This window comes from Stylophora pistillata, chromosome 8, assembly GCF_964205215.1.
Source record: "Stylophora pistillata chromosome 8, jaStyPist1.2, whole genome shotgun sequence".
Lineage (NCBI taxonomy): Eukaryota > Metazoa > Cnidaria > Anthozoa > Scleractinia > Pocilloporidae > Stylophora > Stylophora pistillata.
The window spans coordinates 10,555,103-10,572,381 of NC_142526.1; the positions used below are offsets into that span (position 1 = coordinate 10,555,103).

Below are 17,279 nucleotides of genomic sequence, written 5' to 3' on the forward strand. Positions count from 1 at the left end.
AATAAAATTTTAACAGTATCATGTAATACAAAAGCGGGTACTTATTACAATGTGACACCAAACATCAAAGGTGTGAACTAAAACGCTAGAAAAGTGTTATAATGCTGTAATTGTTTGTTAAGTTCAGGTTTGATCTTATTTATATAAAAAGCTTCTTTGAGTTTTAAATCAATTGAGTTTTTAGCAGAATCCAGAATACTAAAGCAAGAAAGGGAGTATTTGTTCTTACAAGAAGGAGATGTGTTGAAGTGCTTAAAATATGCGAGTTTTTATCGTTTTCCATGTGCTCCTTTATCCTAGTAGAAAAGTGGCCACTAGTTTCACCAACATAACAGAAATTACATCCTGCACAAGAAAATTGATAAACTACCATGGATTTTAGAGCATCAGGAGTATGATCTTTGACACTGAACATGTTTTTAATTTTAAAAGAAGTGAAAACTAGTTTGATATTTAGGTCCGATTTACAGAAGCACTTCATGAGTTGTCGGAGTTTGAGGTTTGCTATTTTAGAATAACAGCCGACCAAAGGGAGTTTAAAGTAACATGTATTATTGTCATCAGTGTTCCGGCTATTTTGAGAGGAGGACCTGTCAAGATACCGCTTGAAAATTCTTTCAATAATATGCGAAGGAAAAGAATTACGTTTTAAAGTGTTGGAAAGTTTCTTAAGATCGTTTTGAAGGCTGGAAGGGGTGTTGTTGATTTTGTAGATACAGTCAATAAGAGTTCAGATAAGGCCAATTTTGTAGCATGATGGAATAAAATTAAAGAAATTTGTTAGGAGACCAGTGTAGTTTTTTTTAAGAAAACTGAAAAAACACAATCATTCGAAGAGTTGTCAATAAATATATCAAGAAAGGAGAGTTTACCATCATTCTCTTTTTCGAAAGTGAATTTTATGTTGGGGTGCCGTGAATTAATGTAATCAAAAAATGACATAGCATCCTGTTCATTGTGGAAGACACAGAAGGTGTTGTCAACATAATGCCTACAAAGTAGAAGGCGAGTCGAATGGTTAAAATTATTTAGCCATGTTTCCTCGTGGAAACCAAGAAAATGATTAGCTAGGATGGGTGCTAACGGAGAATCCATCACTACCCCATCAACTTGATCATAAAATTTTCCATTAAAAAGAAAATGAGTCTCAGCTGTACTGAATGAAAACAGTTTCTTGAGGTTGCATTTTTTGATCAAAAATTTAGGGTTATGCTTGAAAATAAGATCCTATATGACACTATATAAACCACTCCAGGCGGTTTATATAAAATGTTAAAATAAAATGCTAATAAATGTTACTAAAACGTTATGATTTTAGAAATATCTCTGTTGTTCAGCACTGAAATTATACTAAAACAATTATTCACCTCAGGTTCGGTGAATATTGTTGAATAATCCCCTCAAATTTGTCTCTGGGATTATTTGACAATATTCACCTCGCCTTCGGCAAATAATTGTTAAATATAAGAAAAGAAAAATGTATACACAATACTATATTTAAACCATGTACATGGGGGGCTTATTCATGGAACTTCAGTAACAGTTTATTTTTCTGACACTTCTCAATGAATGGGAATCTTAAATCCTCAATTCTGACTGCCTAATAACTGGTCTACCTTTTTCCTATGCCATTTTATGCAAAGTGCGAAAGAGATGAATTTCTGAATTTAAAGATCAGTATACTTGGAGAAATTTTTGAAAGAGAACTTGTCAAGATGGAAGAAATACCTGAAGAAAAATCTTCAGGAAAAGAGAGTGAGGGTTATAGACAGAGAAAAATTGTGGTTGATTTGATAACTTCACTTACAAAACTCCTGTGCATATTAGCCATCATGGAGTTCATGCTTGCAAACATGTCACCAAACATACTGCGATGCATATCTCTTGGAGCTAATTGATGATTGCCTGGACTTGACCTGTGATGTTGTCCTCTGACACTGGGGGCAGGAAGAGCTGAAGGGAAGCCAGAGTGCTGATGAAACCTCAAAAATGGGTCATGGAATCCATTCAATAGAGTTGCCATTCTCTGACGGTGTTCCCTGAAAGAAATGGTACAATTTATGTTCACCGAAAAACGAAAACACTCCACACAGCACTTTTTTTTAACACAATGAGTTTATCTAACATAATGCTGCAAGGTTGTAGTGACTCAGTAGTGCCTCCTTAACTATACAGCAATCCTTTTTTTTTTTTTCACATAAACTGCTATGTGATATGATGAATATATGAAATTCATATATTTTGAACTGCGGTTATAGATACATATGATGCACGATCCTCACAGTAGAGAGCGCTATTTATGCAATAGCGAAAATCAGGTCTGATTTTCGCTATTGCATAAATAGCGCTCTCTACTGCGAGGATCATGCATCATACAAAACTGCTATGTCTCTATACAGATTTCCAGCCCTGATAAAAGCTGTAACTGCATACAGTATGTTTAAAATTACGAAAATTTTTTAATGTGTTTGATGTCAAAAATCAGCTGCTGACACATCGCTTGCTTTTTGCAGCAATCTGTCACGTTGATGAAGGAATGGCAGTGTCCACCATATTCAATCCAAAGTTGTTTGTCAAATTTATTTGTCAGTGAAGGCCTATGGTGTTTATTTAATAAACAAAACAGCACATGATTGTCTATAGATATGGCATTCTCTTCTTGATATTTCACTGCACTTACCTGTTAGATTTTATAGGAAAATTTATCACTTGACTTGTGAATTCCACATTAAATTGCACACGAAAACCGATATCGCACGAATTGTGAAGCAATGAATGTGATATATTGGTTTTCAAGTGCAATTTAAAGTGGAATTCACGAGTCAAGTGATGAACTTTCCTTGAATCGCATGATTGAATAAAAATGAGAAAAAAGGAAACAGTATTACTTAAATAAAGTTATGTTTACGCAGACATGAAACAATATCACTTAGCCTCATTTTCAACTCCCAATTCCACACTAAATACCTTGCTTCGTTAACCAATCAGAATGCAAAATTTTATTCAATGATGCAATTTCGAGATGAACACTCAAAGATTAATGCCATAGCTACCCTCTCCCAGGTGGAAATATAATAATAATAATAATAGTACGGTATTTATATAGCGCTATTTCTATCACTATCCAATAGCGCTGTACAGTAATTTTATAAATCGGACCGATAAGATTAAAAAACCATAAAAATCTCTAAAACATGAGTAAAAGAAACTAGCTAATAAGGTAGTCTGTAATAATGAGAGTAAAAACTTGAAACTTATACTGAAATTAACTAATTTCCTAGCCAATTAACTAGCTCACCAACTAATCAACTAATTTACTAGCTAACTATCTAGCGGCCTAACTTACTACTTATATAATTAAATAGCTCAGTAAGGAGTAGTCTAATTATAAAATTTGTTAAAAAGGTATGTCTTCATACAGGTCTTAAAATGTGATAGCGAGCCGCTCACTCTTACGTTGTTTGGAAGAGAGTTCCATAGAGTCGGTGCTACAAAAGAGAAACAACTATGATCATAACTTGCTAGCTTCACAGATGGTACTTTAAGTAAATTTTTAGAGGAGGACCTCAGATTTCTGGTCGTTACATAAGGCTTCAACAGTTCAGTGATGTAACTAGGGGCCTGGCCGTTGAGCGCTTTGTAGGTCAGAAGTAGTATCTTGTAATCTATGTGCTGGCTAACTGGAAGCCAGTGCAGCTGCTTTAAGATAGGTTTGATATGGTCGTACTTTCTTGTATGAGTGACGACACGAGCTGTGGCATTCTGGACATTTTGTAAGCGATCTATCAGGAATTTGGGCAGTCTGTATAGTAGCGAGTTGGTGTTATCTAGCTTAGATGTAATGAATGCATGAACTAGCTTTTCAGTATCTGCTAGAGATAGGCAGTCCCTTATCTTGCTAATAGTTCTAAGGTGGAAGAAACAGGCTTTGCAGGTACTGGTGACATGCTTATCTAATGACATGTGCTCATCGAACATAACTCCAATGTTTCTTGCAGAGGGAGATGGCTCGATCCGCTCACCAGACACATCAACATACTCTACTAATGGGGGTGGACGGTGTCGTGCGCTCAAGATCAATAGCTCTGTCTTTTCTCTGTTTAGTTTCAGTTTATTGCACACCATCCATGAGTCTATCTCACAAACACATTCAGTGTATGGAATAAAGTTCACATACACATTCAGTGTATGGAATATCTCAGAAACTATTCAGTGTATGGAATAAAGTAGTATATAATTTCTAAAAAAATTCACGCAACTTTAAATGACATCTACCGTACTCAAAACTTTAGAACTTTCAAGGTAAAGGGCTTTGTGCACACTTCCAATCAATTCCTTTTAATATTCTTATTAAAAGGGGATCATTTGTACACCAACATTACAAATATTGATTATTGTGCTTCCAGTCGTACCTGTTTAACATGTCCCTTGATTAAAAAAAAAAAAAAACTTTTCCAGATTCTTGGAATGCCAGCATGCTTATTCGCCTAATTACATGTTACGCACAGTATACCGAGCAATCACCTTAATTACTGTAATTGCGTTTCACATAAATACTGCAAGTGATTCCTGCAAGGTGTTTACCAAGCATTTCAGTTTTACTTGTACAGCCATGCGAAAAGCGAAATCTGACTAAAGAATCTTCTTTTACTTAAACAATTGACCACATGTTCAAGTTCAAAATTCTACTTGTTTATTCTGAAAATATACATTAGCTGTATGCTAACCCAGAATCGAGTCGTTTTATTCCCTAGTAAACCGGGGGTAATTATGCCAAAACGAGTCTTTACATTGTTTTCTTTATTCTGTTTGTTTTCGTCCCAATAATTAAGGTTTAGCCTTGCAACGGAAACCCCCTTATTCAATAATATTCTGCGATAAGATAACTCTACTGTGTTGATCGAAAAGTTATACGCGTAAATTTACGCTGCGCTGTACGTTAACAGACAGGAGTCATGTGGACAAACTAAAGAATCTTATTTCTTTCGCATGACGAAAACATTACGATTTCGATGCCTTAATTAGTCCATGCTATATTTACCTGAAGAATGGATCTTCCTCAAAATCAGCAAAAGCACCTCGAAACATCGTTACGAAGAAGTAATATTCGTTTCCGACAAAACTGTAAGCTTCCACTTGCAACTCGCGGATTAATGACGGATCATCAAGTTGACAGACTGATTTACATCGCTCGAGCTCTCATGATAGTGCGCATGTGCTTACGCAACAACAAGTTGACGCGGTTACTCAGTCTATTGATTCCAGTTCCTCGCAAATCAACCCAAATGACAGAAACAAACCAGGCAAACTGCGGTGATCTTGTTTTATTCCTAATTTCAATAATTTAAAATATACAAACAAGATCGACTGGCTCTGTTATATTTAAAACGACATCGATATCAGGTAACTAAGTCCTGCTTTACACCTCTAGACATAAAACTAGTTTTATTTAAAATTGCTACTCATAAATCCAGAAGAATTAAAACAAGCTTTGCACTTACCCGTTTGTAGAGAAAAAGTACTTTGGGGAAACGTGGAAAGCTCTTACAGCTTGCCAACCGGTTTCACAAGTATTCAATTTGTATACTTCAAATAACCTACTTCCGGAGCGGTCTCGTACCCAGATCCTAACGTGTAAACATAACACACTTGGCTGTGAAGGGTCTGGATGCAAGACTATTTTGGGGAAGGAGGTTGAGAAGCTGTGCGTAGGATTCGCTCTTTTTCAGTTAGGTCGTTGCGTTAATTTATGGTAATTAAACTACTGAACACTTGATAAATTACCAATTCTTAGGACCTTACTCCTAAGACAAAAAATAAAAACAGAAACAAGAACAAAACAAAACATCAAACATACAAAATATAAATACGAACAAACAAATATACAAATAAAAACCAACAGCAAACGAAACTGGAAACAACATTTTCTTCATGCTGCAAATACGATACTCTCCTTTCAAGAATCAGTCAGTCATGCCCATACGCCCTCCTAGCGTTTAGGGCAGCTACTTTCAGGATAGTAGGACAAAAATCTGACAGAAACAAAATTTCTACTTAGTTACTTTTAGAACTTTCGCGAGGCCTTACTTCACTATTGTAGAATCAAGTTATACTCTTCAATGAAGACACCTTGCTGAAAGCCCTAAACCTTGGTGAACACTAAACACCCTGACAATCAGTTTGCAAAAAAATTTTCCACACTATTCTTTACAATGAATTTGTTTCCCATTTGAGAGTTCCTTTAGTTGGTGCTCATTTCCATTATACTCGTGACCTTAATATGTGTGATTCAAGGGTAATACTGTGAAGGTAAATTAGTTGCTAGTCACTCCTTAATGACCGAAGGGTTAAAACGCATTAACCACGGAATACATTTGATACGGCACTCGCATCACAGCGAATTATTCATAAAAATAAAACTACTCACGGCAAATTCATAAGACTAAGAAAATACAATTCTAAATTTCTCCACTACTGTGACAACTGTATTAACTAATTCCTCTAACTGAAAATTAACTAAACGGATGCAAAATTAAGCTGCAAACTTTCCCGCCTCCTTTACGTGGCGTCGAAGTCTCAAACATGACAGAAACGTATATGTTTCTTCTACTAAACGCTTAGCGCTGTTTGTAACTGCGGCGTCTCTGCTCTGGCCAATCAGACGAAAGATATCATGCCTCTCCGGTCGATAACTCCTTTACGGTTCCAGAAATACAGATCTTGTTTGTATCCATCCAATCGACACTGTCTCCTGGGTAGCAATAAAAAAAGACCCGGTCGTGAGGTTGCTGCAGTTTTAAGGATCCCACCCCATCAGAACCTTGAATGCTTCTCCCTTCCATTTGGAGTTCTTTTCCTCACAGTAGAGAGGATTCATTCAAGTTGAACAAGCTACCTCGCTCAAATGTCATTCACTTATACAGAGGCTACCACAACCATTAAGTGCCCACTGTCCGCAGCGCTGTCCAAGAGGTCTGGGGAGACTCGGGCCAAGTGCTCCTGAGCGAAGTCGCACGGTGGGAAAATGTGAAGAACGTAGCTGGGCTGAGGGACAAATAAAAAATAAAAAATTAATAAATAAAATAATAATGATACAATAAAAATAAGACCAACGTTATTTTTCTTTTAATTTAGTATTCTTTAAAAACCTCGCTCACCTGAGAGCTGCCTGGTCGTGCCACATTGATGATCCCTGCCGCTTGTTTTTGTTGCAGATAATTGATGAAACCGCTCTTCAATGCGCGTGTTTGCGCGTGGACATCCAAAGGATCTCGGCCACAAGGCAGTGCCAACAAAAGACAGTGATCTTTGTCCGACTGTTGAGAAAATCGACAACACTGCGGTGAGCTCACGCGACGTAGAAAGCGCGATTAAATCTCAATACAACTAGACATTCTCAGGAGTTGGCCAATACTCAAAAAACACTTTCAACGTGAGATATGTAAAGAACAAAAGTAAAAGAAAAAAAACCGAACGTCGCGTGTTAAGATTAGCTTTCAGCGTCTCCTCAGGGTTTGTTCCAAGTTACCAAAACGTGACTTTTTTTAATGCTTCTAATAAAAAAAATAGGTACGTCAAGGAATGTTTATCTCGACAAATTCAGCCTAAACTTTTCAGTTCGTTGATTGCATTCCGTTTGAATCTTCTCTAATATCCTAACATTATTGTTGCCTCTTCTGTACAATTCCATCTCAATAAACTAACAAGTTATGGTCTCCTACCAGAGGTTTTACACGATAGAAAAAAATGACCCAGTTTATGCGTAGTCTACCGTTGTGTCACGGCCCCATACCTGCATTCTCTTTATGACACCCTCCAGCTGTGACGGTTCCAACTTCATCCGCTGAGCGATTCGAATGGGAGGAGGGACACCTCCTACCCCATTGGCGGGAGCTTGCGGTAGGGATACCTCGGCCAAGCGACCGTTACCAGCCAGGTAATGCATCTGCACAGCTGCAGAGTCGTTTTTCAGAGCCAGTAACCCCTGCCAGACGACTGGATACCGCCGCAACAGGTCCAACAGCGTGTCCGTGTTCGACGGCTGTGGGACGGCCGACGAAAGGTTGTAGTCTGGGTGTGGTGGGGGAGGAGGGGGTAAACCTTGGGGAGATCCCAAATCTGGTGCCACAGGAACCCCAATAGGCAGTCCAGGAGAGTGCATTGCTAATGGAGGTGTCGAAACGTTGGGTGGTGCCACAACCGCTGGGTTTAGCGGTATACCAGCAGGGGGAATGGGACTGAGAGTAGCAGGGGATGATCCCAAAGGCACCGAACGGTTTCCATCGTAATGTAATGTCGGCGCCGTTATGTCAAATGATGATTTAACCACCTGTGCGGGAAGCCCGTCTGAAGGTGGGCCTAATCTTGACAAAATCTCGGTGGGCGGGAAACCTTCAGAAGCTTCTCGGGGCGGAGGTGGGGGCGGAGGGGGAGGGGGTGGCGATTCCCCGTCCGACGTCCGTCGTCGTTTTTGCCTCACACCATCTGTCTTCTCCCAGTCACGCCGTCGCTCGTCTCTGTGCGACTTCCGAGGTGACCGGCTCCCAGATTCGCGTGGAAAATCCCTTTCTTCCTTAGGCGGCCTATCCTCAGTAGAATGACGTCTAACAGGTTTCTGACTCTCAAATTCAGGTTGATCAAATCTCTTTTTTTCAAGAACATCGCCGTCCATGATTTCAGGTGTGTGTGAGTCAGTGGTAACAACGTGGTCTCTTGGTTTAATGACAGACAATGTCACATCAGAGGCCTCCCTGCCAGCTGCTTCCTCGGCAGTGAGCGCAGTTTCTTCCTGCCGCTCCCGCTCTTCCTCTTCTTCGCCCAACGAAGCTCGGATACGCCTGTGTTTCTTCCGTTTCTTTACATCCTTTTTCTCCTTTTTTCTGACGCTCTTTTCGGGTAGAGGCGATGCAGGAGCAAGTTCTGTCTCGCCGTCTTTCACAAGTGTTTCTAAAGCCCTGGTACCATTACCGTCCACTCGTCGCTCGTCCCAGACTCGATCTGCTGCCTCTACCTTTTTACTCTTTTGTGCAGCAGTCTCAGTATCACCATCCCGACGACCTTTCCTCGGCTCCTTTTGCTCAAGACCTCGGTTCTCAGCAGATTCTTCACCTCCACTTACGATTTCTTTCTCTCCGTCCGCTGCTTCAGGAGTTGGCGATGGAGGTTTCCTTCTCTTTCTCTCTTTTCTCCTCGGTCGCTTTTCTTCCTGCTCAACGTCGCGAATTGACGGTTTGTTATGCATGGCAGCTCGCTCATCATCTTCACTATACCCAGCTCTTTCTCGGTCGGGTTCGACCGGTAATTCACGGGAACGTGTTTCTTTACGATCACGTGGTTCTTCGAAAGAGCCCGAACTACTTCTATTTTCCCGCCAGCGGTCTTGATTGTCTTGATAGAAGCGTTCATTTGCACTGTAGCTAGCATCTTCCCTATCCCCCCTGTCTCGTGTGCCTCTCTCATGTCTTTGTCGGCCTTGTTCTTTTTCCCTCTCTCTCTGCCGACTGAAGTTATATTCCCGCAGTTCTTGATCATAGTCATCTGACTCGTCTCCACCCATCTCGTACGACGAGCGGTAACGAGCATGGCCTCTCTGGTGATAACCGCTACCCTCAGGATAGTCGTAGTTACCGCCGCCTCTATGCCAAGGTCGGTGATTGGACATCTCGCGTCTCATAGTCCCGCGCCCTCCTCGGCCTCTTTCCCATCGATGATCGTAATACCCGGGGCCGCTGCCGCTGCCTCTGCCTCGTGTTCTAGGGGATGAAGGTTCGTATCTTCGGTTACTACTGCTGCTGTCAGACGGAGCAGAACGTTGCAAGGCGTCGTTAAAAAGTTGTCGGCTTTCGCGACTTACAAACTCAACCTGAATCATAAAGACAAAATAGGGAACACCTCATGAGTAGTCGTTCTTATAGATAGAATCTTTTTTTTTTTTTACTTGAGGTTTCCATTCTTACCCTCACACGCCTTCCAAACATATTCCTGCCCTTCATCTCTGCTTGGGCAATGCTGGCAGATTCCACGCTGTCAAAACTCACCAGCGCCTGTTCTCTGTGATAATTCACCACCACCTTAGTGACACGCCCATATCGACTGAAGTGTCTCTCAATCTGCTGCTCACTCAGATCACCCAGCATCCCTACCCAGATGGTGTTTATGGGGGACACCTTGCCAAATCCAACCTGAAACACAAATGATTCAAGAGGAATGAGAAACAGTTTGGCTGCCCTAAAGATGATTGAAAATGTTCTATTTTCCCTGGCATGCTAGAAACTTTCAAAATGTGGTTTCACTATCATAGGTGATAGAGCTGGACATCTGCTTCAAAATAAGTCTCTGTGATGCAAGCTTAACATTTCAACAACGCCCTGAAGTGATTAACATGTAACTTCTCCCTATAGCAGCCCTATCCAGTAAACAGGTAATGAGAATACTCAAGCCTATCAGGAAGAAGGTGTTTTCTAGATCTAACACCAGATTCTTGACACCAACTTGCAAGGAAATGTGTAGCAGCTGGGGGGGGGGGGGGGAATTAACAATCAGTTCTAAGGAGTTCAAGGGTTAAAAGTGTGATAAAAACCCTTATAGTTTGGCAAACTTGGGTTGTAGAGTTTTAATTGCGCATCACAATATGACCCCTGGATGCATGCCTTAAGTGTGACAAGAATACAAAATGGAACATTTGCTCATTCCATTCTTTTCATGGGGAAATTTCACATTCTTGTCTCTTATATCACTTCGTCTTTCATAACCAGTTGAGAGAACGCTTCACTCAAGGTACCAGGAGGCTTTTGAATATCAAATTTCAACATTTCTAGTGAAAGGTACCTTGACTCTGTTCCTTCCTACAAATTCCCTGTCCATTCGTCGACGCGCTTGGATGGCACTGCTGAGTTCAACAAACTGAATAAATGCATATGGATTGTTTCCTGTCTGTTTCTTGATATCAACATCCTACAATGAAGGAGGCTTCATTAGTCCTTACTGAACCATCTTTATGTTAAAAAGGAATTTTTTATTTCTTCATCCTATTCAGTTCTTGACTGAAAATTGCAAGGATTGCTTGAATGCATCTATGTTGCCTTTTAGTTACAAATTTAATTTCTTGGAGAATTTTAACAGTCAACCCAGCATCATTTTGTTGGCAAAACTTTCACCTCACTCAAAGCTCTTGTTAGAAGTAACCTTTCCCTTTTTGCAAAGATTACTTCTAACTTCAAAATTTGCAAAAACTGCCACATTCAGCGTTTGGAAACAAATAGGCCTGAAGTTGTTCATTTGAATTGATTTGCAGCTGCCCTCATTGTCTACAACTTTCACCAAGCAGTTTTTGTGGGAGCATTGCATGTGGGATACATCTATTTGGATCCATTCTTCCAGGCATATGAACCTCTTCAGTCTCCTGAAATGTCACCTTGAAGTAAATGTCCTCTCCCCCCCCCCCCCCCACACAATTAAATGAGTACACTTACCACAATTTCACCATATCTCTCAAATGCTTCCTTGAGGTCTGCATATGTTGTCGACTTCTCAATGTTCCCAACAAACAGAGTACGAGTACAACCGGGATCAAAATCCTCATCCATCAAGGAACTGGCATGTGGGCGATGGCGAGAGTGGTCACTGCTCTCATAACGATCATCTGCGAAAAAGAAATGTATTACAATCAAACTATTCTATTCCTCTTCTAAGAATATGACTGAGAAAAAAAAAATATAAACATGTTGCAAGTCCAGAGGAATCACATAACTCCAATCTTCTAAATTGAAAGATGATGTTATTCAGGCAATGACAGGCATAAGTGAAAAGAACAACTAACGAGTGCTACCAATAAGAATCAAACCTACAACATTCTGATAAGTAGTTTGGGCCTTAACAACTGAGCTATAGAGACTTTATGGTAAGCTAGGCCATTCTTCTCCTAAGCAGAATGCATGACACACAACACATTAACTATGGTTGATTCTATAAAATATCTGATCCTAAAACTAACTTTGCCAATACTGAAGATCCATCTCAGAACCAAGGAACATTTTGCCACGGCAAATTTCAAGACTTCTCTCAGCATCTTCAGGTCTAACAACAATCAAAACAACATTTCTGTGAGTAAACCCAGCATGATTCTTCCCTTGATGTTACAACAGTTATTTCTATCTGCACTGTGTGCCAAAAAGAAAAGTATTATGGCAGCTGTGGGATTCCGAGTGAGTCTACAATATCAGACCAGAGAAAGAAAGACATGAAAAAGGCACCCTTCTTGTGATTCCACACATTAAACTCCTTGGTTGAACAAGCTCTTTTTTAACCCTTTAACTCCCATGAGTGACCAAGACAGAATTTCTCCTTACAATAGCAATACAATATCAAGCAGACAAGTGATGAGAATAAAGAAAAAGATCAATCAGGGGACTAGCAGTTGATCCAATACCACATTCTCTAAACTAACATCAGAATTTTATGGCAGACATAAGAATTATTAAAGAAATCTTGGGAGTGAAGGGGTGAAAACTCTACAATTTGCTAGAAAGCCTGGTCTCCTCAACTAAAACCATGATAGCTTCAGAAGTTTATTAAAAAAGAGAAGTTCATGCAGTGAGTATGTTATTCACCTTCTGAATTGTACAATAGCATATCTGCTGGTTCCCTGCCCATTTACAGAAATACGTGTCACATCCCCATGCTTTTTAAACTCATGGTAAAGACCATCGCGGACACCACTATCTACAAAATGAAACAGGAAAGATTAGTTTCATATGATCAACATAATCTTTAAAATGCTATAATACTTGACAACTGTTCACCAAACTGGAGAAGAAAAATAGTGGATATTTACTTAGCTGCAAAACAGGACCAATTACAGAGCAAGGTTTAGTGAAACTAAAGTACTCACAGATTATTTTCAACAGTTAATTGAAAATTGCTCTAATAAAGTATAGATATCAAAAGTGTAGTTGATGCAATTTACTTCATACTACAACTTGACTAAACAAAAATTACATACAATTAGTTTTTCCTGTGAAACTATTTATTACTTAATACCTACCTCCTGATCTCAATGAAATATTCCTCAAACAAAGTGATGATGTTCTGGTTGTACTCTGTGGCACCTCTCCAGGAGGTGGTGCATTCCCATGAGCACTTCCAGCTCTGCTATCTTCCTCGCTACTGCTGCTGCCACTTGAACTGGCAGACTGACTCCCACTGTGGCTGCTCTCACTTCCACTTTCACTACCACTGGTGTGATCTGGACTGGGCTCTTGATCACGATATGCTTCTAAACAAAGAATGATGACAGATGTTGTCTTGTTAATACTGGCTCACACTTGAGTTTTTTTTTAGGCATAGACACAACTTTCTCAAAAACTCTCAAAGTTCATTGTCAACTGTTCACAGACCACAAAAGAGTCTTCTTGCCACTGCTAAACAACAAGATGATTTTCTGCCAGTACCGGAGTCTATTGTACCAACTAACTGACCACAATATGATAACAGATTACTTGCAAAACTACAGACATTTGAATTTTAATAAGGTAGCAATTTGCATGTCACAGGATGCAAGTTATATCATGTACACAATCAAGAGACATGCTCGCTATTCCATGATATGCATTCATTAACTCACCAGGTAACTTGTGGGTATTTCGACGGGGTTCATGACTATAAGGTTGACGTCGATGATCTCCACTACTGCGAGGTCTTGACCGGCTTGTAGTGCCTCCTCCTTTGGCAGATACCCTAGAGGATCCAGTTTCATCTTCACTATAATCTTCTTGGTAAAAGGCTTGTGATCGACCATTATAACGCCCATCAGGTCCACTGCTGTGAAAAATAAACCTAAATTAACTTTCTTCATTATTTCAATAATAGCATTAGTTTAAAAAATAACTATTTGTGATTACAATGTATTTCTTTTTCAAAATTTCCTCCATTATCTTTCATCCACCTTCTTTTCAAGTTGTGTGAGAAAAGCATCATATTTTAAAACCTTATGTGGTCAGTGTAAAAAATTACTCATTCCCAAAGTTGTTTAAGACAACAATGTTCTTTAAAAGTAATGAACAGGTAAACCAGGTGTAAATTCGAGTGAATAAAATACTAACCTGACGGAATATAACCCTAACTGGGCTTCTTGCCCAAGAACACCAAACTTCACAAGAACTCTTCATTGTATATTTTTTTACATTAAGGTCATCCCCACTGATTTCCATTGGCTTCAATGAGATAACACTTACAACCCATGAAGACCATAAAACTTTTAAGCCACAAAACACTCCCTACACTCCACATAATGACTGAGGTAATTTGAGACAATCAAAAGGTTGAATGGTTCTCTACAAAGATTTATTTCAATAGACTTTCACAAGTTCACTTGATCTGATCCAAACAGAATATAGAAGATGGTGAAAATGCTCAAAGACAACAATGTTACACTGAGACAAGATCAAATACGAGATGCAACAAGTCAGGTTGACCAAAGATGAAATCTTGGAATTTCAAAGCCAGAAACACTTGATGGATTCAATACCACTTTTCATGGGAAAACTTCACCACACCTTTCATTAATGATGAACTTTATTCCATTGATAACCACACATCCACGGAAGCTGTTTATTCAAGTTGCTTGCAAACAATCCTATATTCCTCAATGTCCTTTCTTGTCCACGCATGTCTAGAACCTCTCCAAAAACATCTGTTATCCAGACTTTGCATAAACCATTGTCTAAATCTTGAACTTCCACTGATGTTGTCAACATCATGCTTTCTAAACTAAATGCCAAATTCTCTCTCTCAAATGGAACTGCTTTTAATCTTGGTAAGGCAAGTCAAAACTCCAAGTTATTGTTAGGACAAACAAAAACAACAAGTCATTCCTGATCGAACAAACAAGGTCAGTAATTTGGGAATTTTGTTGAAGTACAGACAAAGTTTATGTTAGTAAGAGATGTGAACACTTCAAAAGATGAATAGTTGAAACAATGTTAGAACAGGGTATGACCAACGTTACTTGAAAGATCATGTCGAAAAATATCTAAAAAAGCTCTGAAAGACATTCACAAAACCGCATGCTTCAGGAAAGATCACCATACTCCAAAACCATAGTTCGACCTGAAATGTTTAAATACCACAAACATCAGTATTTGGTGACACCATCTGTAGTAAACTCAAGGAAAGACATCTCTAAACCCACAACTTGTGATCCTTAAAAAGCCTTGACAAGTGGAATAGGTAATCTTCCTGCATCTATGAACTGGAACTTGACACCACACAAGATAAAAGCCACACAAATCAACTTGGTAAATTCATTCACAAACTTGAAATTGAAGCCATGAGTTTGATGTACTTAGGAAGTCACAAATAATCTTGATCCAAAATACTAAGAACTGTCTTCTCTTCATGGGAGATCCCCTCCTTAACCATACAATCTTGACACTTTTCACTTGTTCCTTGTCAGTCACCCAAGACTATCTTCTTTGATGGGCATTAGTGTAGCTGTTGTACAAGTAACATTTCTCCTCAAATGTTGTTAATCCAATATCATCAATAATCAAAGACGTCGCAAATCATTTGTCCAGTTTCATACCCTTAGACCCATTTTAGTTGACATCTTGACCAGGTACCATTTCATCCAGGGCTGTACTCCTTTCAACCATACTTTCTTTTCCAAAAAGTTCCACTTCATTTTACATGAGTTGCAGTGCACTCCTTGTTTTACAGAGGGAGAACGCCAAAAGAGATGAGACTACAAGATCTTGTTCAGGAATTATTTGTATTCTGTGTACCACAATTTCCCAGTATGAAGTCAAGTAAGGAAGTTGCAAGGATGTTAATTTTTTCAACAAAACTGTCTTCATAATTTCAAGAAACCATACCATATGCCACACAATACATCTTGTCCCAAATACTTACAGTATTTTCTTCTAAACTTCACCGCATTTGAAGATAACGTTTAATTATCCACAAGAGGCCGTCACCACTAAAAAGCCCTTACACATATGAAATATCTCATGAACCTTTTCACTTACCCCTCCGGTCTTCTTTCAAATCGTCGTCTTTGTGCGGGCGATCCTGGGGCTGTGTTACTCGTAGGTCTCGAGGGAGGGTCCGTATGCCCGTGCAGCCGGGAGATATTACCCGCATTGCCCGGCTCGTTGTAATCTGTTCGCATTTCGCGGTCACCGATTCGATTCACAGATTCGTGAGCTTTGGTAGCGCTCCGAATATCCACGAAATCTACAAAAGCAGCTCTTCCTCCTTCTGCGCTACGTTTTGGCAAGATTTTGACACTTTCCACTCGGCCATATCTACGAGATAACAAGAGGCGAATAAACAATTTAACCGGCACATGAAAAAAGCGAAACCAACATTTGGTGACGTGGAACACGAAACTTCCGGGAAGCCAAAAACGGGGCGGGTGTTAAAGAAATCGAAAATCACTTTTCTCTATTCGAAGTAAATTTATACTTTCCACAGTTTTGTATCTACAGTTCTTCTTTTAAATTCTTAATTCTAACGTCTCAATGCGGGCATATTGATTTATTTTGCAATTCAACGCGAACAACTCTAAATAAGGCGGGACCAAAACAAGTAATTTTAACAACCGTTCTAACAACACCAGGAACTTTCTATCACCAGATGGCGAGCAAGTCGTATGGGTGAAGATGGACTTCCAAACAATAATAAAAAACATCTTTATCTGTGTCTAAATCAATCTTAAAATAAAGTGGAGAAGATTAAAAGACAATTTAAAGATCAACCGTGCTAAAACGTAGATAATCTTGTAGCGTTACTACAACTTTTTCACATTACCATAACACACAAACATATAAGCCGAGCTATAGCTGAAGAGCCAAAAATTAAACCGAGCGTATTGATTCACGATACGGAAAAATAATCCTCAAACGATAAAATCAAGTTAAAGAGCGGCATTAACACGGCCAAGGTGCGAATTTTAAAGCAAACACAAGTGAGATAAACACAACCGCGCCAAAAATCGACGCTAAGAGTCTTACCGAGTAAAGTGCTTGACAATTTCTTCTTCTCTGATGTTTTCCGGAAGGTTTCCAACCCACAAGTGGCGGGTTTCCCGTACCATCTTGTTAATTAATATTTCCTACCACCTTTCAAAGGCTATTCGATCATTCTTGCGCAGAAAATAGTCATTTAAAAACACATTTTAGTTAGACTTTCGAAATTCGGGGAAAGAAGTTTGGTTGCATTTCTACTTGCAAAGGCTTGTGGGAGAAGCTACATTGGCACTATATAAAATCATCTCTGATTGG

At 39.4% G+C, this 17,279-nt stretch overlaps 2 protein-coding genes across 3 annotated transcripts in view; both read right to left on the reverse strand.

Annotated features, from left to right (window-relative positions):
- Positions 1-5,202, reverse strand: part of LOC111332442 (myeloid leukemia factor 1) — a 9,939-nt gene extending 4,737 nt beyond the window's left edge. Inside the window, exons 1-2 of the mRNA XM_022937778.2 lie at positions 5,042-5,202; positions 1,808-2,039 (exon numbers count right to left, since the gene is read on the reverse strand). Coding sequence (XP_022793513.2) covers positions 1,808-2,039; positions 5,042-5,088 — 279 coding nt within the window. The 5' untranslated portion in view covers positions 5,089-5,202. The remainder of the gene's footprint in view (positions 1-1,807; positions 2,040-5,041) is intronic.
- A 107-nt stretch (positions 5,203-5,309) lies between these two features.
- On the reverse strand, positions 5,310-17,223 carry LOC111332425 (uncharacterized). 2 transcript variants are annotated; one of them, XM_022937755.2, is made up of 12 exons: positions 17,010-17,223; positions 16,023-16,301; positions 13,622-13,815; positions 13,043-13,273; positions 12,609-12,720; positions 11,993-12,075; positions 11,472-11,641; positions 10,828-10,953; positions 9,957-10,181; positions 7,793-9,862; positions 7,158-7,316; positions 5,310-7,044 (listed from the first exon to the last, which is right to left on the reverse strand). In XM_022937755.2, exons 1-12 carry the CDS (start codon positions 17,090-17,092, stop codon positions 6,916-6,918), a joined length of 3,861 nt encoding a protein of 1,286 aa, XP_022793490.2. In that variant the 5' UTR covers positions 17,093-17,223; the 3' UTR covers positions 5,310-6,915. The 2 variants fall into 2 exon arrangements, with proteins under 2 accessions (XP_022793490.2, XP_022793489.2); XM_022937754.2 differs by having other exon boundaries at positions 13,622-13,818.
- Positions 17,224-17,279: the final 56 nt, after the last annotated feature.

Coding starts and splice junctions, on each gene's coding strand:
- LOC111332425 (XM_022937754.2), bottom strand. CDS start 17,092: ATGGTACGGGAAACCCGCCACTTGTGGGTTGGAAACCTTCCGGAAAAC. Junction 10,954..11,471: donor AGAGATATGGTGAAATTGTG/GTAAGTGTACTC, acceptor CCTTCATTGTAG/GATGTTGATATCAAGAAACA. Junction 10,182..10,827: donor TAGGAAGGAACAGAGTCAAG/GTACCTTTCACT, acceptor TTTGTGTTTCAG/GTTGGATTTGGCAAGGTGTC.